Source organism: Toxorhynchites rutilus, chromosome 2 (genome assembly GCF_029784135.1).
Source record: "Toxorhynchites rutilus septentrionalis strain SRP chromosome 2, ASM2978413v1, whole genome shotgun sequence".
Lineage (NCBI taxonomy): Eukaryota > Metazoa > Arthropoda > Insecta > Diptera > Culicidae > Toxorhynchites > Toxorhynchites rutilus.
Window position 1 is genome coordinate 15,594,780 of NC_073745.1, and position 24,538 is coordinate 15,619,317.

The 24,538-nt window shown below is 39.3% G+C and overlaps 2 protein-coding genes and 1 pseudogene across 2 annotated transcripts; all 3 read right to left on the reverse strand.

Annotated features, from left to right (window-relative positions):
- Nucleotides 1-13,406: 13,406 nt before the first annotated feature.
- Nucleotides 13,407-14,087, reverse strand: LOC129765564 (uncharacterized). The gene has a single exon (XM_055765968.1). It carries the CDS (start codon nucleotides 14,085-14,087, stop codon nucleotides 13,407-13,409), a length of 681 nt encoding a protein of 226 aa, XP_055621943.1.
- A 1,043-nt stretch (nucleotides 14,088-15,130) lies between these two features.
- LOC129772222 (U4 spliceosomal RNA) lies at nucleotides 15,131-15,259 on the reverse strand (annotated as a pseudogene).
- Nucleotides 15,260-18,352: 3,093 nt separating this feature from the next.
- On the reverse strand, nucleotides 18,353-21,055 carry LOC129769613 (uncharacterized). The gene is made up of 2 exons (XM_055771991.1): nucleotides 20,550-21,055; nucleotides 18,353-19,342 (listed from the first exon to the last, which is right to left on the reverse strand). Exons 1-2 carry the CDS (start codon nucleotides 21,052-21,054, stop codon nucleotides 19,179-19,181), a joined length of 669 nt encoding a protein of 222 aa, XP_055627966.1. The 5' UTR covers nucleotide 21,055; the 3' UTR covers nucleotides 18,353-19,178.
- Nucleotides 21,056-24,538: the final 3,483 nt, after the last annotated feature.

A 24,538-nucleotide genomic window follows, 5' to 3' on the forward strand; every position in this document is an offset into this window, starting at 1 on the left:
CTAGTTTCGAATAGAACGTTTTCATGATTGCAGCTCACAGGTGGTTGCTAATTTCCCAACTAACGGTTACATAACGGGAAAACTGTTTCTCAATGTTTTGGAACATTTGAAAAAGGTAGCAAAAAGCAACGTAAACGATTCAATTTCAAAAAATCAAAAATCAATCAAAAAGTCATTGCTCTTTGGAAATAATTAAATATTGTCGAGAAAATTGCACAATTCATGTATCTTCTCCACCTTATGTTACAAATCGCTTACAATCGCTGGATGTTTCTGTTATGGACCCTTTCAAGCAAAAGCTCTCAGTTTCCCAGTTTCCCAGATTGGCTACTCAACCTTCCTGGAAAAATTCTATACACGACCTTTCAGGTATAGTTGCATCGGCTTATAATGCTTCTTTCAATCTGAGTAATATCCTAGCTGGATTCAAAATGACAGGTTGCTATCCATTCTCAAGAAAGGTTTTTTTCGGACAATGATTTTGAATGCTCAAACGATTTCACCTACTAGAGCGGAGGTAGTAACTGACTCATCGGGTAATACAACAATGCTGCTAAACATTGCGTCTACAGCACAGATAGATTTCACTTTGGCAACTTTGTCCCCGAAAAATGTTGAACCTTTTCCATAAACTTCAACGCGGAACACCACCACTCGAAAATGGAAGAAAGCAAAATCACGATTTTTACTGACTCTCATAGCAAGCAGTTTCCTTTCAGACAAATACTGATAAACAGAAAAATGCAGAATAAGCTGGAAATAAGAGGAAACGGGAGTAATTGTTGATAAACATAAAATTTTAATTTTTTTTTTCGTTGTCCGAAAGTGCCCCAGGACTGTCCGAAACTGCCCCACACATGGGGCACATTCGGACAAAAAGGCAATTTTCAAAAATTCGAATAAAGCATTCGTAATCGTATCAACGCACACATCTCACACGCTCATATGATACATTGATGTCCAAATGACAACCAGGATGAATTCAGGATTTTTTTTTAAGTTTGCGAAAAATATTGAAAATCAAGGAAAAAAAAGTGTCCGAATGTGCCCCCCTCTCCCCTACCATGTTGTGCAATAAAATTGAACTTCTTTTTCTGATATTGAAAGGTTGCACAATATTTTGCATTAAGTCTAAAAATTTAAATATTTATTATGCTATGCTGAAAAATATTGCTTCATCTAAAGGGTAATATTTTACACAACCTCCAATAATATTGTACATAAATTTGCACAGTGATATTTAGCGTACATGGGCCGCTTTGCGCAAAAACTTCCAAAGGCCATTTTTTGTCTACACCGGCCAAATTTCGCTTGAAAATGACGGTTAAATATGCATTTCTGCAATGTTGCTCATGTACAAATAAATGACGTAATCACCAACATCATTGGTGTTGGGAAAACGCATGTTTGTTGTTTTTTGGTCTAAAATCATAATCATGCACAATGCCAATGAAATCAACAGTGCAGTTAAAGGATATTATCGGTAAAAAGAGTCAATCTATTCGGACAATCAATTTCTTCGTTGACCAATTGTTCGCATAGCCTGACGTAAGCATCAAGTTTCTGTGTGTAAATTTCTGAGAACAGTCAAAACGTCTTCGTCGGTACTTTCAGTGGTTGTCGAATAGATTTAAATAGAATTTAATAAATAGATTTGTAAGAAATTGTATGAAATGTCCGAAAGGGTTGCGCTGGATTCGTTGCGAGTTCATGATAGATCCGATACGGTAGGGAAAATTCGTCCTATTCACCGGCAATGAAACAAGAAAAAAAGCATTTTGATTTGATTTCTAAACTGATTATTTGAACTGGCTGAACACGCAAGAACAAGCGGTAAATTATAAAGAGATTAGATTAAATGGTTATTAGGTGTGTGAATTTAAGAGAAAAAAAAATCTGTTTATGTTAGTGATCAGATCACATATTTCAGGTTAAAATGAAAACCTAAACACAGAACATGCAGGATAAAATGAAAGATTCCGAAAACTTATAACTCAAACATTTCTTACTGGATCGAAAAGATGATTGCATCAATTGATAGGGAATATTTCTACGCTTCTATCGCAATTAATAAAATGTTATTTTTCATTAGATAAACAGTTGTATAACTGTAAAATATAAAGCGTTATCTAAACGCCCTAACTGCCTCAATTATATAGGCCCGATCTACGGTTTCCCTAACACAGCCATCAAAACCAAGCAGCCTTGGGGAAATCGGCATTGCAATTTTTTGTTCCGGGGGTATTTTTGTTCCGACTGAAATGGGTTTCCGTAACACAGACTTCAAAACCAAGATGTCTGGGGAAATCGGCTCTGCAAATAAATGCAAACTGCGAGTATGTCTGTATTCGCTTGCCTTTGTGCAAACTAGAATATGTTTCCTTAACACGGCTTCTGCACTCGTATGTTTTTTTTTGCACTCCGAAAAGTGTTTTCCTAACACGGAAATCAAAAGCGGGTACGAATACCACGCTTTGGCTCGGTTATTCAAGGAAGGAAGGATATGCCTTCATATTTTATGCTCACTGATATCCTACGCATGCCATCTGATGATTAGGCAAGATGTTGATAACCAATTGCTGCGATGACGCCTATTGATTAAACAGTATGCGTTCGACGTGCATGTCAAAATCGAAACGAGAATTTCGAGAAGTACGTACACTTGAGAGATGCAAACTTCAGAAGGAAACGTAAAATAAAATAATCATTTGATAATTCTTCCGTTCACATATTTTGTCCTAGGCATCATACGAAATGTAAAAGGACTGTCATTAAATTTACTTGTAACGAAGAACATAATCTATCACAATGCATGAATTGACCTTATATAGTAGGCTGTCAAAAAAGTCCTGCGGTATTTCCGCGAGGTGTCGTTGTAAGCGCGTAGTTCTAGTTGTATTCATTGTATCGAGTCATACTATAGCTTGTTGGAAAGGTATTAATATAGTCCTTGACAGTGTTTTGTTTGGTTAAGTCGTTCGTGAGTTATAGTGTCGCAAATATGGAGCAAAATAAAGAGAAAATCCGACATATTTTACAGTACTACTATGACAAAGGCAAAAATGCATCTCAAGCTGCCAATAAAATTTGTGCAGTTTATGGACCCGATACAGTTTCCATTTCCACCGCACAACGATGGTTTCAACGTTTTCGTTCTGGTGTAGAGGTCGTCGAAGATGCGCCACGCTCCGGAAGGCCTGTCGTCGAAAATTGCGACAAAATCGTTGAATTAGCCGAGAAAGACCGGCATAGTAGCAGCCGTAGCATCGGCCAAGAGCTGGAGAGTCATCAAACCGTTATTAACCATTTGAAGAAGCTTGGATTCACAAAGAAGCTCGATGTATGGGTGCCACACACGTTGACGCAAAAAAACATCTTTGACCGTATCGACGCACGTGAATCGCTGCTGAATCGCAACAAAATCGACCCGTTTCTGAAGCGGATGGTGACTGGCGATGAAAAGTGGGTCACTTACGACAACGTGAAGCGCAAACGGTCGTGGTCGAAGCCCGCTGAAGCGGTTCAGACGGTGGCCAAGCCCTTATGAACGGCCAGGAAGGTTCTGCTGTGTGTTTGGTGGGATTATCAAGGAATAATCTATTATGAGCTGCTTCCCTATGGCCAAACGCTCAATTCGGACCTGTACTGCCAACAACTGGACCGCTTGAAGGTAGCACTCATGAAGAAGAGGCCATCTTTGATAAACAGAGGCCACATTGTCTTCCATCAGGACAACGCCAGGCCACACACTTCTTTGGTGACGCGCCAGAAGCTCTGGGAGCTCGGATGGGAGGATCTTTTGCATCTGCCGTATAGTCCGGACCTTGAACCAAGTGACTACCACCTGTTTTTGTCCATGGCGAACGAGCTAGGTAGTCAGAAGTTAGCCACAAAAGAGGCCTATGAAAATTGGCTATCCGAGTTTTTTGCCAATAAGGAAGCGAGCTTCTATAACAGGAGTATTATGAAGTTGGCATCTCGTTGGGAACAAGTCATCGAACAAAACGGCGCATATTAGACTTAAAACAGATGATTGTAACTAATTTTATAAACAAATGAAAATTTAAAAAAAAATACCGCAGGACTTTTTTGACAGCCTAATATAATTATACAATCTTTTTACACACAAATCAAATATATTGAATTCAATTGAATTCGGGAATTGTTTCATTCAATCAAAAATTTAATCAATACAAACAAATGATCGCTGCGCTAAGGTAGTCCCACGTCCACCTTGCGGTTATACCATAGATATAATCCACTCATTTTTTTGATCCTCGAAAATCTTCCAAGAGGGGGAGTGAAGGAAATTTAAAAAATCGATTTTTTATGCCAAATGACTTAAAAATGTATGAAACGTCGAAATCGGGTGTCATCTCGAAAAAAAAAATTATGGCCGAAAATCGACCTTTTGGGATTTGGTTTTTTGGCCCACCCTTGGAAGATTTTCGAGGATCGAAAAATCAAAAATTTGAGCGCTTTGAGGCACCCCTAAATCATGTCCGATTGAGCTGAAACTTTGCACAGATCTTTTATTTTTGGGCCAATAAACAAAATGTACATGGTCGGTTTTTGAAATTTGACATGACCATGCTCAAAAGAGGTGTTTTGTTCCTTACAGCAAAATACTAGACCCGTATTTTTCAATTTCTTTTGTTAGGGCTTCCATTTCCATTTAGGGTGGTCCGAAAAATCACCTTTTTCACTTTTTCCCAAAACTGATATTTTTTTTAAATTCCTAATATTTGAACTACTGGACCGATTTCGATAAATTATTCGATTTTTTGACCGATTTTGGATACTTGCGAAAAAATTGGATTTAGTTTTTGATATTATTGTTTTTTTTTGTTTTTCATAGTTTACATGGTCTCGGGACCAAGGGCGCTATATTTTTTATATTTTTCCTTGAAAGCTGAGGTTTTTACATAACACATCCAAAATCCAGAGAGGCGTTTTTTTTTTGTTTTTGTGTTATGATTTTACAAAATTAACCGATGATATGAAGCATAATTTTCCCCTTTTTCCAAAAATGACGAGGGGCATATGATGAAACTATGAACTATGGATAATGGAAATCTAACGTGCCCCACGATTTTATTTTACTCTCAACTATGTCCCAGATTAATGGAAGGGGTGTGATAACTACTAACTGCTACTTGCCTAATTATTTTTTAGCTTTTAGTACATTATCTGTTTCATTATTATGTTTTATCGCAATGAAACCGTTTAACTTAAAAGGTTTTTTTTTACTTTTCTTTTAAGTACATTGTCTGTGTCATTAGTATATTTCACTACAATAAAAACATTCCATAATTTTTAGAATGTTTGAGGTTTACCTAATTTTTTTGGAAATGTTTTCATGATGTACTGTATCATACTAGTCAAATCATTTCATTTGATACCGATAATGATGAGATTGCAAAAAAATACGTAGTCGACCATTTTGTGCCGGCGACCTTTCTGAATTTATGTTGTTCATAATTTCATTTGTTCTCCAACTCAAGTCCTTTCATTTGATACACATATCCCAATTAACATTGTTTTAAATTAATATGAAATCAACCATTCTATAGCGGGGGCCAAATTTGATTTTTCAAGATAATGGAATACGCAGTATTTTGACAGCAGAGATAAAAGTGTGTTCCAAATTGCAAATCAATCAGTAAAAAGGAAAGGGGTAAAATTTTTATTGATGTGGGACAACCCTACAGACATATAAACAGGTCAAGTTGAATGAAACCGTTTAAAAAAGTAATTGTCTATTTTGTTACTGCGGCCATCTTCGATTTGACAAATAAATAGCTGTGATCTACTGGTCAAACCTCTTCATTTGATACCTATTTTGATGGGGTTTGTTTTGAGAAAATCTGATCCGCCATTTTGGATTCGCATTTCCATAAATAACTGTGTTCTACTGGTCAAGCCCTTTCATATAAACCCATATCGATGAGGGTTCGAAAAGACGGCCATTTTGGATTTGCATTCTACATTAATAACTATGTTCTACTAGTCAAGCCTTTTCATTTGATACCCATATTGATGGGGTAATCTTTCGGAAAAACACAAAAAAAATATTGGTTGTTCCCAGTATATCAAAAAACAACATCAAGTTCAATTGTCGCATGTTGATATTCTAGGCATAACAGTCCCACCATGAATTTTTAAACCCGTAATCAAGATTGATTGATTCAGTGAGGGGATCTCATCATATTTCATTAATGAATAGTATAGTGCTTATAAAAAACCCGCGGTGTATTGCTAAATTTAAATGCCTAAAGCTTTTGGTAGATAAATATGCGAGAAAACTTTGATTGCGTTTATCTCAGTTGCTGATTTTGGAACATGGGACAACTATGCGTAGTGCTACAGACAAACATGCTAAATAAAACCGTTTAACACTCCTATACTCGCATGAAAAATCGTGCATGACGTGCTCGCGTCTTGTATTGTGATGTTACTATTGTGTATTTTTAGGCGTTATTGGTATTTATTCAAAGAAAGTTTAAATTGAGTGAAAAAACTCCAGAAAATATGTATTATTTAACTTCATTCAGTTTTAATAGCTTTAATATACAGTTTTGATAGTTTTAATAACCAATCCCGGAATAGAACTGTTTTGTGATTCCGGGTTAAATGAATGTCAAACTTTAATCAACAGTACGAAGGGAAACATCATGAGAAAGGTTTGCTCCGTCTTCTAGTTGAATTCATTCATCAACATTACTCAAACAGCAACATAATAAAGTAATATAAGCTACGTTTATCATTTCTTTATTATTCTTCGATATGACGTACAATTTTGAAAGTAATGCTTCATTGAGGTGCAAAGAAAATTTATAAAGTTATCAAGAAATGCTTGTTTACATTGCGCTGCGTAAATTATAAAACGCTTGAAAAAATAGATTGAAAAAGGAAAAAAATGTAAGGGGTTGCATCTAGGACACGACCGCTAGTTTTCATGAATTTAAACCGTTTAAAGATTAGCGAATTGTAATGTATAGCATATCAAACATATCAAACTTAGAGAATTTCCGGTTCGATCGATATGCAAATCATGAGAATTCCTTCACAGTGAAAATAGTTATTAACGTTAACTTTATTTCATAAAAACGTGATCTGTTTTCTGATTTGGCACCCTACCTGAAAGACGTATTTCTACGTCAAAAAGGGATATGATGCTGGGGCATAAAATTTCTATAAATTTAGCTAAAAATTTACATCTTCTGATCTCGCTACCTGAGATATTATATATTACTAGCTAACCCGGCAAACTTTGTCCCGCCCATTTACTTGATTAATTCTCGGGTAATGCAAAAATTTGTGTTTCATTTGTACGGCAGCCCCCTCTAAGAGAGGGGGAAGGAGTATCTTAACACCATAGAAACATTTATTGCATCCTAAAACCTCCACATCCCAAATTTGGTTTCATTTGCTTGATTAATTCTCGAGTAATGCAGAAATTTGTGTTTCATTTGTATGGCAGCCCCCCTTCTTATATCTTATTGCAGACAAATTCAGTATTCTCAATGAATTGTATACGAAAAGTAAATAAAAATGGATAGGTCGCAATCAAGAAATGCCTTGCGGTGTACACAAATATATGAAAAATTAGAAAATCTATTTCCAACGCTATTTGAACTATTGGAAATTCATCATTATATTATAATATATTGCTAGAATATGCCAAAATCGTTTGAGACTAAAATATGAATCCATCGTCAAATGTCTTCGTTTTGCTCAATATTTAAAATTCAACAATTTTCGTTACGCGACCGATATCTGGTTTTTCTATTTGTGCCATCCATATGTTCCCGAGAACGTAATCCTACATCAAAACGTAACCATGGTTCTTTAAAATAATTGCAATGATTAAAAAATAAAAACAAAGCATTGATATTTACGGAAGTATCAGCACAATTTTGAAATTCCCTTTCACCGTACTTTACAGAGGAGAAGATAAACAATGTTATTTGTAACTAATAACGTAGATTATTGCGTGTCTCCATAAGAATGTCAAAAAGAGATGACTCTCAATTCAGACTGATTCAAATGCTCTCTAAGTAAAATAATTGAGATGGGAAAACATTATTGACTTCAAGTCAGAACTTATATGGAAACGTTATTTCAAAAAATCTGTATGTTCTGTATGAAACTCAAAATATCTGTAATCTGTATCTACAGATTCTTGGTTCTTAAAAGCCCCAAAAATCTGTATAAATACAGATAAATCTGTGAATATGGTAACCCTGCTGACGAGCGGTATCAACAGTAAAGTGAGAAAATTTCTTCGAAATAACGATGAATAACGATTGTTTCAGTTGTTTCATTCAATAGAATATTATTACTTTTATTTCATCCATAGAAAGTGTTCCGATTGATAGAATGGTTGAGAAAATAAACGCACTCGAAAGTGTTCCATTTTGAAATAACCGAAGTTTCGTAATCATGTGAATAACAGCCCCCTATCAACAATACCTCAATCACCGTTGGTGGCATTATAACCTTGGTAATCTTCTCTCAACAATGATACACTTAACTTGCCGTCGTCGTCGTTGTCGCGGTATTACCTGTTGCATATACATATTGTTATGCATCTCGCATAGGTCATCTAGGCAGCAGCCAGCGAAATCATGGTTGCGCGAACCGACTACACACATACCACAGGTGATACACGGCACCGATATCGCCCGGTATGGTAAGGTGTAAACATAGCAAATAACTTATAATCACTTTTTCTCGCACGACTCGTCTGTTCGAATGCTGCGGGTCTGGGGCTCTCGGAGCCAATTGTGTGTGCGGGCGAATTTCTCAGGAAATCCAATCCAGCTGCTATAATGTAGAACACACATTGAATACTGAATACATTTTCCTACTTTTACAGACCATTACCAGGCCAATCGTCAATATGCACTCACATGCAAAAGCTGATTGAGGCTTTTGAAGAACGGGGTTGGATGGTTGGGGCTAGACACTTTGAATCGAAACCGTGTGAGATATAATGGGAAGCGAATAAACGTTACTCTAAATTGATGATCTATGCGAATCGTAAACCGCTGGGCAAATATTGCAAAACTGCTGCGTTGAGGCATTTTCAATTCGATGCGTTGTTTGATCTAAACAACTCATTTGCAGTGACATTCCAGAAATGTATTGATCCGTGCCTATATTTAGAATTCAGATTAAAATCGGTTCCATGCCAATTATCCTAAAACTACAACGTTGAAGTGGTTTGTGTTCGCTGCGGATAATTCATTCCATCATATTTAATTACACAAGTAATTCCCAATAATTGCAGCGATAAAATAAATACTATGTGTTCAATAATACCACGACTAAATGCATTGAAGAGCCATCATCACGAACCGTCGACTATTTTCATCCTAAATTTTATTATTTATTTACCTTCATTAGAACTAGATTGATTTGCAGCCGCACTAATGGGTTCGAGAGTGGGAGGCATTGCACTCTACCATAATTTGAATTGTTGTATCGCCATGTAAATTATCGGTTTGTTAATTCGACTCACGGCAGATGTGTACCCCGATGCGTGGGCGTGTGATGAGTCAATATTTCAGTAACGAGGTTTGATTGTGGTTACCCACGGTCCTTTCCTCCCCTTCGGTTTGCATTATTTGATCAAACAACAAAGCCTCCGCTTAGCGTGACTGACATATTCAGTTCAATTAGCGTTGAAAATGTGTCTGTGTATTTATAACAAGTGCACTCAACAGCCCGTGTTCAAATTTATAATTTACAACCGTGTATCTCTTTCGACATGTGGAAAACATTGGCATATTTCATTTTCATCCCCGGGTCTCAACACCACAGACCACGTTTGGTGTCCCTGGCAACTGGCAACCATTGCGACTGCAGTCGAAACTGTGGCACTTCAACGAGACGTAAATTACGGCGCACCAACCACGGTTCAACAATTCTTTTACAACTCCCATAACTCATACCTGGCAGAGAGTCAATCCGGACCGAAATAATAACACGGACCATTATTAATTTATTGTCCGCATTGATACATTCGCACGCCATAATGCGATCGTTGTTCCAAATCAAAGCTCCTTCGGTGCGCATTGAGAATGAGCCCGATTGAGACAGGAAAATGGTACTCCTCTCTAGCCTTATTCCAGAGCCGGGAAATAATTTGGCGAGAAGATGGAATAATTTTAAATAGATTTGGCTCCCAAGATAGGCGTCTCCGTCGCTACTGCTGCGATTCTGAACAGTCTGGTGGCGAAGTCGATTTTCGAGCAGACAGCAATGAATTATTAAGACATTGCAATTAATTCATGTAGGTGATAAAAATAATAAATACATGATAATGATTATGCGAATTAAAACATTTCGCTATAAATATAAATACTGCAGTCGTAAAGGCTGCTCGACGAGACGTCAGAGCGAGTTCAAGTTCTGCCGTTTCGCCACGTAGGTAAGAGCAGGCAACCGTTAGGTTATTTTTATATGCAAATGAGGCACTGCACCAAATGTCGCACAACTGGCTCAGAGTCTCGGAGCTTCTCAAGAAGGGAGGATTACCTCAGCATAAACCAGTGCTGCTGCTGCTGATGCGCTGCTATGACTTAATCTAGTCCCGCCGCATTGTTATTCACAAATGTTGAAAGCTCACGAGCGGAGGCGAGATGGATGGATTGTCTGCTGGAGCGGATTTAAGTATGGCAACAGTCTTAAATGTCGGACGAGCATATTCCCCCAAGTCGCGTGATTCGGTCCATTGGCAGAGGGTGGGAAAACTTGATTCGTCTCTCATGGGGTATCCGCGAGTGAGGTAAAATATATCGACGACCTGATCCTCCTACTTTTCCAGCTTTCATTGTTGGGGCCAGCATTCAAATTTGCCCCTTTGAGGATTGGCCACGTCGCTGTTATTTGTAGCCCCGTGGTACCGTTCTCGACAGTAATAATTACCTATTCTGTGCTCGCGACTGCCGATTTGATTTAAAAGTCTATTTTATTTGCAGCCAACAAAAGGTCGAAAGCCCACGCGCCTGGGCGCGAATGGGGAGCTCAATTCATAACTGATTTAATGCGACCATATCGAGGTGTAGAGAAGGAGGAATAGCATGTTCTAGGAGTGAAAACAACAACCATTGTCAGGGATGAACATGGCGAACAGCAATGGAGCAAACTGGGAGAATGTTCTGTTTCTAATGAGAATTTATAACTCCATTTTGTGTCACCCGAGGGAAGGTGGAAACATGCGACGGCGAGGTGCTGGCGGGTGTGCAATCCTGATTTGTGTGACTATTTTCCGGAGGTATTCAGCAATTGATACCGCTGCTGATGCTGTTTACGGACGATGTGCTTTCCGTGTTTGCTGTCATCGTGGTAACGGTGGATGTGGCTCTAGCGTTTATGGTATCATGTCAAGCTAGTGGCTAAAGAAAGGTATTTCATCTTCACTTTATTATATATATATATTTTATATATATTTTCATGGGACACTATGAGAAATGTGAGAGCATCATTGGAATAGCCAAGTATCCCAAGCATGATGATTCTTCTTAGCGATACTTCAATATTGGATCGTGAATAAATTCCGACTATTATACTCCTCAAGGATACGTTAGGATATATCTTTGAATTAGGATTACGTCTTTCTGGAACATATTGAGGGTACAAATTGAAAAACGAAAATCGATCGCATCGTAAAAAATTGTCTAATCTCAAACGCTTACTGCTCAATCATTTCATGGTGGATTAATGAGATTTTTGCATCAAACGATCTCGGCACTCCATAATAATGTTTTACATTGAATAAAAACATATATTATGTAACTAACTGTAACTGTAACTAACGGTTGATAGTCAGGATCTGGGACACAGAACAGCTACCGGAGGAGTGGAAGGACGGCGTAATCTGCCCCATCTATAAAAAAGGCGACAAGTTGGATTGTGGGAACTATCGTGCCATCACAATCCTGAATGGTGCCTACAAAATTTTGTCTCAGATCCTCTTCCGCCGCCTATCGCCAATAGTAAGTAGATTTGTGGGAAGTTATCAGGCCGGATTCATGCCCGGTAGCTCGACGACGGACCAGATTTTTACACTGCGGCAGATCCTCCAAAAGTGCCGCGAGTATCAGGTCCCTACATACCACATCTTCGTCGACTTCAAGGCCGCATATGATACAATCGACCGACGACAGCTATGGAGGATCATGGACGAACACGGCTTTCCCCGAAAGCTGACAAGACTGATTCAGGCAACGATGAACGGTGTGCGGTGCAGTGTGTGGATCTCAGGTGAGCTGTCGGAATCATTTGAGACTCACAGGGGACTTCGACAAGGCGATGGAATCTCCTGTCTGCTCTTCAACGTGGCGCTGGAAGGTGTTATGCGGAGAGCGGGCTTCAACATGCGGGGCACGATTTTCAACAAGTCTAGTCAGTTTATCTGCTTCGCCGACGACGTGGACATAATCGGAAGAACACATGCGACGGTAGCCGACTTGTATACCCGACTGAAACACGAAGCAGGGCTGATTGGGCTTGGGATCAATGCGTCTAAGTCTAAATACCTGCTAGCTGGAGGGACTGATCGCAACAGAGTTCTTCTTGGTAGTAGTGTTGTGATCGACGGCGACGAGCTCGAGGTGGTAGAGGAATGTGTCTACCTTGGCTCGTTGATAACAACTGACAACAACAACAGCCGTGAAATTCGAAGACGCATTGTCAATGGAAGTCGTGCCTACTATGGGCTCCGCAAATCCTTGAGGTCCAACAAACTCCGACCCCGTACGAAGTGTACCATGTACAAATCCCTAATTCGACCGGTTGTTCTCTATGGGCACGAAGAATGGACGATGCTTGAAGAGGACTCACAAGCGCTTGGAGTTTTCGAACGCCGAGTGCTCAGAACAATATACGGTGGTGTACAGGAAAGAGGAGTATGGAGAAGGAGAATGAACCACGAACTGGCGCAACTCTACGGCGAACCCAGCATTCAGAAAGTCGCCAAGGCTGGACGAGTGCGATGGGCAGGGCATGTTGCAAGATTGCCGGACAGCAGCCCTGCAAAGATGGTGTTCGCATCGAATCCGGTAGGAACAAGAAGGAGAGGAGCTCAGCGAGCGAGGTGGTTGGACCAGGTGGAGCAGGACTTGGCAAGAATCGGTGCAGCCGGGAGTTGGAGAACTGCAGCCATGGATCGGGACTATTGGCGAAAAATTGTGAAGAAGATCTAATCTCTTATTTTTGGTTGTGCTAACGTAAGGACATTTATCACTACTCACTCGCGAGACGCGACACGGAACTAGGACACAACACTTATAATCCTTACAAACATTAAAATGGTAAAAATTACCTTTTTCGTCGACCGGTTTCGGGCTCGATGTTGCCCATCTACTGGACGGTGTCCGACTGGTTACGATGGAGCACTAACCCATATTCATACGGTTATCAATACTTGTCGAAGATATATTTTGCTGAGTTATCAGCTTCGTCAGATGGAAGAGTTGAGATGATATTGGTGCATCTTCTTCATTCATAAGTGGGGAATCGCTGGTTGAGATGTACATTGATTCCCATGCATTCAACTGTGAGGCTTTTCGTACATTTCTAATAATTTTTGCCTTCTCCCAGTCTACGCAGTGGGCTTGAGTTAAAGCATGTGCTGCCACACTTGATTCGTTGGCTCGTTCATTATCCACCGCATTCTTATGTTCACGTAGGCGGATTTTGAATTTCCGACGAGTTTGACCGATGTATACACTAGTACAGTCTTTGCAGGGAATCTGATAGATCCCTGATTTTTCATCCGGTGGAATTCTATCTTTCAGGTTGCACAAAAGGTCTTTCAGGGTGCTCTCACTTTTGTACACCACATGAAATCCGTGTTTCCGGAGTGTAGACTGGACTGTGTTGGTTATTTTGGGATAGTACGGTAGGCTGATCCTTTCGTGTTGTTCCTTCTCAGGCTCTAATGTGGTGTTGTTTTTTCTCCATTTCTTCTTCTCGTGTTTCCGAAGGATTTTCTCCACAAAACATCTCTTGTACCCATTCTGCTCTGCAGCATGGTAGATTCTATTTTTCTCCGCTATGTAATCATCTCTCTCCATTGGTATGTTGAGGAGACGATACACTATGGAGTGGAAGGCTGCTTGTTTTTGTGCGCCGAAGTGATTAGAGTCGGAAGTTATATATCTATCCGTAGACGTTGGTTTACGGTATATCCCAAACTTTAGCCGATTATCTTCCTTCACACACTTGATGGGTGGGGATAAACTTGAACGAAAATTGAATGTACCCAGTCCAAAAGTGGGATTGTGGCTGCAGGGTATCGTGCTGATTACGCTGGAGGAAAGATCCTCTCTGGAGCCACCAAATGTGGCTGCAGGGTATCGTGCTGATTACGCTGGAGGAAAGATCCTCTCTGGAGCCACCAAATGTGGCTGCAGTTCGAGATCGTGCTGATGACACGAAGGGAAAGCCCTTTACTGGACGCTATGTGGTAGGCCAGATCACGTAGAGCGCATAACGAGTATGCGCCTACTGGTGCGATCCGGTAGTACCGCGTCACTTGGGAGTTTGGCCGGGCGGAGCCAAGGGAAGGAAAAGGGAGAGGAAGGGTGGTTGGAATTTCGGATCTTTGGAGGAGGGGTGTTCAATACTTACCAGCGCTTGTTGCGCTGGGATCTGCCGGCGATGATGTCCAGGGTGCTCCCGATGGTGTCCAGGATGCTCGGGCGATGTCCAGGGTTGTGATACGTTTATGACAAAAAAGAGGGGTTCGGTACTTCGCCACGACGCTCCTACGTCCGTGGTATGGTTGAGAGTGTCCAGTTGAGAGTGCCTTTATTCTGTTCAAGTTTTCTCTTATATACAGACATTGCCTTCTTATCTACCCCAGAAGGGCGTAGCATAAGAGAGAGAAAATTACAATTATTTATTCTAAGCCAGACGGGCGAACGAGGGATGATTATTAACACGCTCGCAGGCGTGTTATCTTTTCCTCTCCGTTTTATTACTTATTGTCCTAGCTCGGAGATAGGCTCCGTTTATAGCACCCATAGTGCTCTCTTTTTGGGATTTCTCCCGTCCTTCGGTATTTACGATCGGAGATAGGCTCTGATCGTAAACACATTACGTCGTTTTGCTTATTTTTGTTTTGTTCTCCTTCCCGGCGGGTTATCGCTGGCCGGAGGAGTTTTATGATATTTAGGTTTTCAGCTAGCAATAATCGCACTTCGAAAAAACCTCATTAGTTACGATAAAGCCACTGCGCAAGCTATTCTGTGTATTTAGGATAGAGCGCGATCTAAGCATCCGCTCTATCGTTCTCGCCATGAATCACGCTCTAAAGGCATGATCCGTGCGGCGACAGGGATCGTTGTACTGCCTCCCAAAAATACATAAAAATCCAGTGGCGATGCGGCCGATTTCGTCTAACATCTGCACTCCAACTGAAAAAATGGCTGCTTGGTTGGTTGAAGAATTGAAAAAATATCCCATAACTCACGGTAAAAATGTCAACAATTCGTTTGAGTTGGTAGACCATTTGAAAGGCTTCGAGGTTAGGCGAGGGGAAATTCTGGTGTCGTTCGATGTTACAGCTCTTTTTCCGAACGTGCCAGTAACAGATGCGGTAAATAGTTTGCGCAGACATCTGGAACCGAAACGCGTACCACCCAATCAGATCGACGCATATCTTTTGGTAACGAAAACCTGTATGAATCAGAACTTCTTTTCGTTCAGGGGAAAGTTCTACAAGCAAACGTTCGGTCTCAGTATGGGTTGCAAGCTATCGCCACTCTTAGCGGAGGTTTTCATGAAAGATTTTGAAACAGAGTTGGCGAAAGAAAAATTCTTTCCTCGAATGTGGAGACGCTATGTAGATGACATCTTCGCAGTTGTGAAAGAACGTTACTTGAAGCAGACGTTGGAGTTGTTGAATTCCCGACATAGGACGATTAAGTTTACCGTCGAAAAAGAAAAAGAAGGTACACTTCCTTTTCTGGACCTGTACATTACCCGGAAGGAAGATAATCGGCTAAAGTTTGGGATATACCGTAAACCAACGTCTACGGATAGATATATAACTTCCGACTCTAATCACTTCGGCGCACAAAAACAAGCAGCCTTCCACTCCATGGTGTATCGTCTCCTCAACATACCAATGGAGAGAGATGATTACATAGCGGAGAAAAATAGAATCTACCATGCTGCAGAGCTGAATGGGTACAAGAGATGTTCTGTGGAGAAAATCCTTCGGAAACACGAGAAGAAGAAATGGAACAACACGAAAGGATCAGCCTACCGTACTATCCCAAAATAACCAACACAGTCCAGTCTACACTCCGGAAACACGGATTTCATGTGGTGTACAAAAGTGAGAGCACCCTGAAAGACCTTTTTGTGCAACCTGAAAGATAGAATTCCACCGGATGAAAAATCAGGGATCTATCAGATTCCCTGCAAAGACTGTACTAGTGTATACATCGGTCAAACTCGTCGGAAATTCAAAATCCGCCTACGTGAACATAAGAATGCGGTGGATAATGAACGAGCCAACGAATCAAGTGTGGCAGCACATGCTTTAACTCAAGCCCACTGCGTAGACTGGGAGAAGGCAAAAATTATTAGAAATGTACGAAAAGCCTCACAGTTGAATGCATGGGAATCAATGTACATCTCAACCAGCGATTCCCCACTTATGAATGAAGAAGATGCACCAATATCATCTCAACTCTTCCATCTGACGAAGCTGATAACTCAGCAAAATATATCTTCGACAAGTACTGATAACCGTATGAATATGTGTTAGTGCTCCATCGTAACCAGTCGGACACCGTCCAGTAGATGGGCAACATCGAGCCCGAAACCGGTCGACGAAAAATGTAATTTTAACCATTTTAATGTTTGTAAGGATTATAAGTGTTGTGTCCTAGTTCCGTGTCGCGTCTCGCGAGTGAATAAAGATCTAATCTCTCAATGGGATATAGTATCATTATAAATAAAAAAATGTAACTAACTATCGAACAATTGAAAAATTTCAACCCCTATCCAAACGGGAATACCCGGTTCTGATTTTTTTTTATCCCTTTTGTTTATTTTAGGCTCATTAGCATTTTAGCTGTAACAGAGCCGAATTTTAATCGTGTACATGTCACATATTTATCATATCTATAATTAGCACATTACACAGTTGCCATTTTTCGGCGTTAGAATATTCTCTTCTATACCATTGCAAATGGTACATATTTACACAGTAGCCATTTAGGCGAAAGAGTTTTCTATCTGTTCTTCCATTATCCACAGTTAAGACTGGACAGCGGAGACAGTCGTTGATCCATTGTTGAGTTATTTATAGAACAGCAGCCCGATACTTCTGCAGAGCAGAGCAGTTGTATGGATGAATCGATCTTATTTCGACCGTGGATAGATCTCCATCGCTGATGATTGTTGCGTGGACGTAGTCATTCTGTAACAATACAAAGATGGTCAATGGGGGCCCTGAGTTTTGAACTCACGATCGATCGCTTACTAAGCGAACGCGCAACCAATGTGGCTACGGAGACCCCCTCCCGGTTCTGATTATTTTTATTTATTTATCTTCGCTTATTTTTCGTCGGCCTATTTCCGCCACTTTAGTGCCAATCACCGACATCAGGGAGGCGACTCCACCTGTTCCTACCTATCAGACTCAACAACTCATGAGCCGGGCCAACTTCTTTTACTTCCGCTCCGAAGGAAGACGTAACCAGAGATTTTTCGCCTCAGAAAATCCCAACGACGCCAGCTGGGATTGAACCCAGGCCGATCGGATTGTGAGGCTGTTACGCTAACCATACAACCACTGGCGCCGTCAACGCGGTTCTGATTGTTTGAAATCGAAAATACAAGCTTCCTGTTGTGCTTACAATTACTGCTCAGTCATTTTTTGATGGATTCATGTGTTCCCTGACAAAGATCCCAAAACCAAGGAGCTTACATTTTCGACCGACGCGCCTAAGCCCCGCCGCACATGCCCACACTCGCACTCGTTGACGACACTGCGCCAATGTCACATTGACATTGGTGGACACGTGTGTGTCCGCAATTCGTTTCACGAGTCGTACATCAGTCAGTGAAGCAAGATGGACGCGATTGATATAAGTTCAGAATCCGACAGTGATAACGAGTTTTCAAATAGATTATTGTTAATAAGGAAATCATCCGAAAAAAAAATATGGAAGAGCTCTTACCTGTCCAAAAGGAAAACACATGGAGAATTCAATTTGACTTCTGAGTTTTCAGATGAAAAATTTAAAAATTATTTTAGAATGACTAGGAACGATTTTAAGGAAGTACATGCGATGATTGCTACAGATTTAGAAGATCAAGGATATGGTGGTCATGAACGAATTAGTACTGAAGAAAAATTGGCCGTTTTCTTAAGGTAAGTTTATTATGTAGGTAAACGGTTACAAAATTAAGTGGAACTATTTAAAGCACCATAATAATTTATAAATTTAATTTAAATAGTTTGAAACGTATTTCCAGAATTGTTGAGTTCATTACCCTGAATGACTATAATATTTGGTGTCAATGGTGTCCCACCTTCCTGTGGCTGTTGTTGTATAGGAGGAGGCATACGATATGTTTCTGCATCAAAATGTGGCTGTTGTTCTGCAGGTGAAGGCGTATATGATGAATAATATGATCCTACATCACTAACATGTGAATAGGAAGAATGTGGACGAGGCGGATATTCTACCAAGTATTTAGATTCTTCTTGGGACACCAATGAAAATACGTTTGTTTTGGTATTGTGTTGAGCCAGTGGCGGCAATCTTTTTGTGGTCTCGTATATACTCATAAAAAAATGAAAAAGTGGATCATGTTTAACATTGCTTATGGTGAAATCATTACTGGTGTTAGCAATTAAGCGCTCCCGTTGTTGCTGTCTTTTAGCTGCTCTACGTTCATGGTCCTCAATCGATTTAGCTAGTAAGTTATTTAAAGTGTTCTTTTTTCGTCGTCTTTTACTTCCTTCATCAGCTGATGTACCAGGAGATGGTGATTCAGGGTTTTCAATAGTTTCTTCAACTACTGATTCATGAATATCCGTATCATCAACATTTTTTTGAATGTCATTTTCTGTAGTATTTGAGTTACCATGAGATGATTCGTCATTTAGTATGTCTTCAGTAAAATTTGTGTTACTTGGCCTATTTGCCATATGCGGGATTCAAAATGCCATATTTTTTTTGAAAGCGCCATGGCTTTATATTAACAGCCCCTGATCCACTTTTCGGTTTAGAAATTTTCTGCCGACGAAGCGCATCTCGGTGATTGTTTCTCAGTTTTTCCCAACATTTCTTGGCTTCACTTCCTGCAATAAAATTAGTCATCATTAACAAGCACGACTATATGAAATATGATAAATGTATTTTTTTTTTCTTTACAGATTTGTCGCGAGCGGTAACTCATATCGGAGCATTGGTTATAGTTACAGAATGGGAGAAAGGACTATCTCAAATATTATAACCAAAGTATCTTCAGCTATTTGGAGAAACATGCAACTTATTTACTTGCCGGAACCTACACTGGATATATGGAAAAAAATGTCGTCGATTTTCAAAATATATGGCAAATGCCTAATACCGTGGGCGCTATCGATGGAAAACACGTGACAATTAAGAAACCGATAAACAGTGGATCCTCATTTTTTAATTATAAGCAACATCATTCTATTGTGCTGTTGGCGGTAGTAGACGCAAATTAAAAATTTGTATTTATTGATGTGTGTTCTAAAGGCAGATTTCCAGATGGAAATATATAATGATGAACAGACAGCTGCACCTTCCCGAGCCCAAGGGTCTACCTGGAAGAGAAGACATAGTTGTGCCTTATGTTATTGTTGGTGACGCTGCATTTCCTTTAATGGAAAACCTTATGAGACCTTTTCCTCAGAGACAAGTGGTAGACAATTATAGAAACAAAGTTTTTAATTACAGACTCTCAAGAGCAAGACAAACAGTTGAATGTGCATTCGGCATATTGAGTTCCCGGTTTAGAATATTTTTACGGCCATTTGAAATGAAAGGAGAAACAGTAGACAAAATTGTTATGGCGAGTTGTGTCTTGCATAACTATTTACGCACAAAAAGTATAACTAGAACTATGGATGAGGAATATGAAAATTTACCAAATTTTCAACAATTACTGCCTCTGTCGCGATTGAGAGGTCCCGTTTCGAAAAGGGCATTTGAATTAAGAGACAAATTTACGGATTATTTTAACTCCGTAGAAGGACGAGTGACTTGGCAAAACCACAGCGTGCAACGGGGCGCGTATTGATATCGTTCGACAATTAATACAACATTGTTACTTGTAATTATTTTGTAAATACCTACACATATTAGTATATTAAATAAATGTAGAATTTCATATCTGCCTACAGAACAGTTTTAGTTTTTATTACCTACATACCTAATCTATTTTATTCAAATACTAGACTATATTTTATGCCATGAACAAACAAACATCCATACTTTCACATTTATATCATCAGTAAGATTTATACAAGTAATACTTACCATCCTTGAGATTTAGCGCCTCTGCTATTTGTTTCCAAATAGAATCCTTTAATTTTGTATTTAAATAGTCTTGGTGTTTTACCACGTATATGCATTTTTCACTTCGAACAGCTTCAATCAGTTCCTCCATTTTGCACTCGTGACACTGCCACTCGAAAACAATGTCTCGGTCACCTAGCAGATACGCACGTGCACGTTCATGTACGTGCCTGCGTCGACACGTTAGAGCAAATGCGGAGTTTGGTACTGCGTCATAGGTTTTAAATACAGCCACTCGCACGCGGCTCGTGGCGGCCAATGCGAGTGTGGGCATGTGCGGCGGGGCTAAGTCGCCTACTTCGCTGTTGTTCGAAGCGGTTTCACACTCGCGACGGCTCGGTTCAGTGCGAGCGCTTTTCACTGCACCAACATCGCGTGCATCATTAGATGACGCTTGCCTCGAATTTTTATTGCCCCTGGCAATGCGTTCCACTTCTTTTTGCTCATCACACACTACGTGAAGCATCCAATTTATGACGCGGAAAGAAAAACACACGATACGAATACCGCGAAAAACGAACTGAATAAACCACACGACGATATTCAAGTTGGATTACCACTGGTGAGGTTAAATCTTAGATCGAAGCGCAGCGAAAGCAAAGTGAACTGGATTGCTCAACAGTCTAATGCCTAATGAAAGTTTGCCTCAGTGATGGTAATGGTAATGGTATTGTATTATAGAGACTTTAAACTTTTTCAGTTCATTCGTCTCTAGCCTTGAGAAAGGCCCTTTGAAAACACTACTCTATTTTACTCCAGCGCTACCACCTCCGCCCTCTTGCCTTGAGAAAGGCACTCGATCCCTCGCCGTCCAGCCCGTCCAGCAACGATGTTGTCCAGTCGGTGTCCACACAAAGAATGAAGTGCCTCAGTGAGATCCACTGTTTATACTCTAGGCAAGTATTCCCCTTCATTCTTCTACTTTTCCTTTGTTCACGGAGACATTAAATCCTTCGATTTCCCCTCCGTTGGTCGTCGATAAGTTGCTCGTTATTGACAGCTCTGATCGGGAAATCACACAAATAGACAGAACAAATGTATGGGAAAATGGAAACGCTAAAGTTTTCATGAATTTTAACCATTTACAAACCAGGAGATTCTAATGTATAACATATTAAACAAATCTTACGGAATTTCCGATTCGTTTAGTATGCAAATCGCCAAGATCAGTTCACGGCAAAAATTGTTATTAACGTTAACTCAATAGGAATAATCCTCAAAATGTTGACAATAGAAGGAATTACAGCAACTCAGCTACAAATAATAACAATAATGCGCGCCACAGAAATATCAGAAGCAACTCATACATTAATAACATCCGCCATCATAACCCAAACAGATATGACAGTACATCCAACATGAACAACTTTCGATTTAATAGTAACGAATCCAGCAGCAGGAGCAATAATCAACGCAGGAACAACATAAACAATCATCAAACGAGAAACAATACCGTGCTTCTACCACCGGACAGAGTACTCTTGGCAGCGGCTAAACATCAGTTCTCTAGGCCACCCGAAACGAATCCACGAATGATCAACTTCCTAAGAGGAGAGGTGCTTAACCCATATCCTGTGGACCATCAACCTCCACACACAACGCAGCTACATTCATCGTCTAACAGGTGCATGCCATGCTGCTGTATGACCAATAACGGTTGCTCGAGTTTTCACCACCACTGACGCATTCTTCGGATGAAGGTCTACTTGAAATAATTATTTATTGTCAAATTTCAATAGAATGCGTAGTGCGGCGAAAATGAAACAAATATATAAAACAGTTAATGCTTGCCTGTACAATGTAATACTGGCCACTGAAACCAGTTGGAACGACACAGTGAAAAGTGAAGAATTATTTGGTAGCAATTTTACGGTGTTTAGGTGTGATCGAGATTTGTCATTGTGTGATAAAAAATCGGGGGGTGGTGTACTCATTGCTGTTAATGCCCTGTTAAACGCAGTTCGTATTCCTAGTGAACAACATAAAGAATTTGATGATGTGTGGGTTAAAGTATATATTAATGGCCAAACACATGTTTTTGTATCTATCTATTTCCCTCCTAATTTTTCCAAAAAACATTCTTATGAGAAATTTTTAAATATTGTAGAGTCATTTGTTGATGAACTCGACCCTAAAATTAAAATCCATATTTACGGGGACTTCAATCAAAATACAATTGATTTCATTGTACACGAGGAAAACGAATCAATCTTACTCCCGATTGTAGGCGAAAATGAGACATTGCAACTTATTTTCGATAAAACAAGTCAACTAGGTCTATGTCAAATCAATCCTATTTCAAATGAACTAAATTATTTCCTAGACTTGTTGTTTACTAATTGCACAGAAGATTTCCATGTTTCGAAAGCTGAATGTCCTCTTTGGAAAAATGAAAAATTCCACACCGCTATAGAGTACTCTTTATTTATCGATAGCACAAGTACACGCCCCGCCGATTGCGAATTTGAGATAAATTTTGATTTCAAAATAGCAGACTACGAGCAAATTAATTGTAAGCTTAATGATATAAATTGGTCATTTCTATTTGAAGTCCATACACAATAAAAACATTGTATATAAGTTTTGTTAGATCTATTTTAGAATATTGCAGTGGTGTATGGGCACCCTATCAAGAACTGCACTCCAATCGAATAGAATCAGTACAAAAACAATTTTTATTATTTGCCCTGAGAAAGCTAGGCTGGACAACATATCCCCTTCCCCCATATGAAGCCCGTTGTATGTTAATAAATATTGAAACACTTGAGAAACGCAGAGAAATTGCCACAATGTCATGTTTAATTGACTTAGTTTCACACAGGATTAGTTCTGAAAACTTACTTGAAAATCTAAATTTTTATGCACCAACACGAGCCTTGCGAGCACGGAATTTGTTCAAACCAAATCCACTTCGAACTTTATATGCTATGAATGGTCCACTTAATAGAATGATGAGAACGTACAATAAGTACAGTAATGTAATTGATGTGACAATGACGAAGAAATTATTGAAAAAGTCATTGACTGAAAGATCATTGTATTCGTGAATTACAGTTTTGTCATATATGTTTGCTGCGTTGCATTTCGTAACTCATTATTAATACACAATACATGATACCTCTAATAATTGATTTTCATAAATATAGCTATTAATTAATCATTAAGTATATTGTAATTGTAATACAATGTATGTAATTGTTGTCTACTATAGTTTGACGAAATAAAGAAAAAAAAATCATGAAAACGTGACCTGTTTTCTGATTTGGAACCCTTAATGAAAGACGTAGTTCTACGTCAAAGATACGGGTCTAATATTTTGAAACAATGAACCAAACTACGACTTTTCATAAAAACCTGAGAACCACTATATCGGTTTGGCATGGAATGGCTGTATATGTGTTGGAGGTTAATGTTTTACATTCAACTCGCTGTGACAGTTTCTACTATGTGGAAACATTTTTATTTAATTTGATAACTAATAATTTATTTAATGCTGTAATGCTGTAATGTAGCAAATTAAAATACAGATCGAACTCGATTATATACAGTTTGAAATTTTTTTTCCTATATTTCAAATATGATTTATTTCAAGAAAAAATGAAATATTTCAACGTTAAGTGGAGTAAAAACATGATTTTTTGGAAATATTGATTGAATTATCACCATGAATTGTTTTTAATGCTATTGCAGCAAAATAGAGAAAGATAGCATATGGAGAACTTTAATTTGGTTGATAGAAAACAATCAAGTGTCCCACGATTTTATTTTAGTCTTATCAATGCCCTAAACTTATGAAGGAGAGGTGTGATAACTACTAACTGCTACTTGCCTAATTATTTTCTAGCTTTTAGTACATTATTATGTTTAATAACAATTACACTGTTTAACTTAAAATGTTTTTTTACTTATTTTATTTTCTAGTTTTTAGTACATTATCTATTTCATTAGAA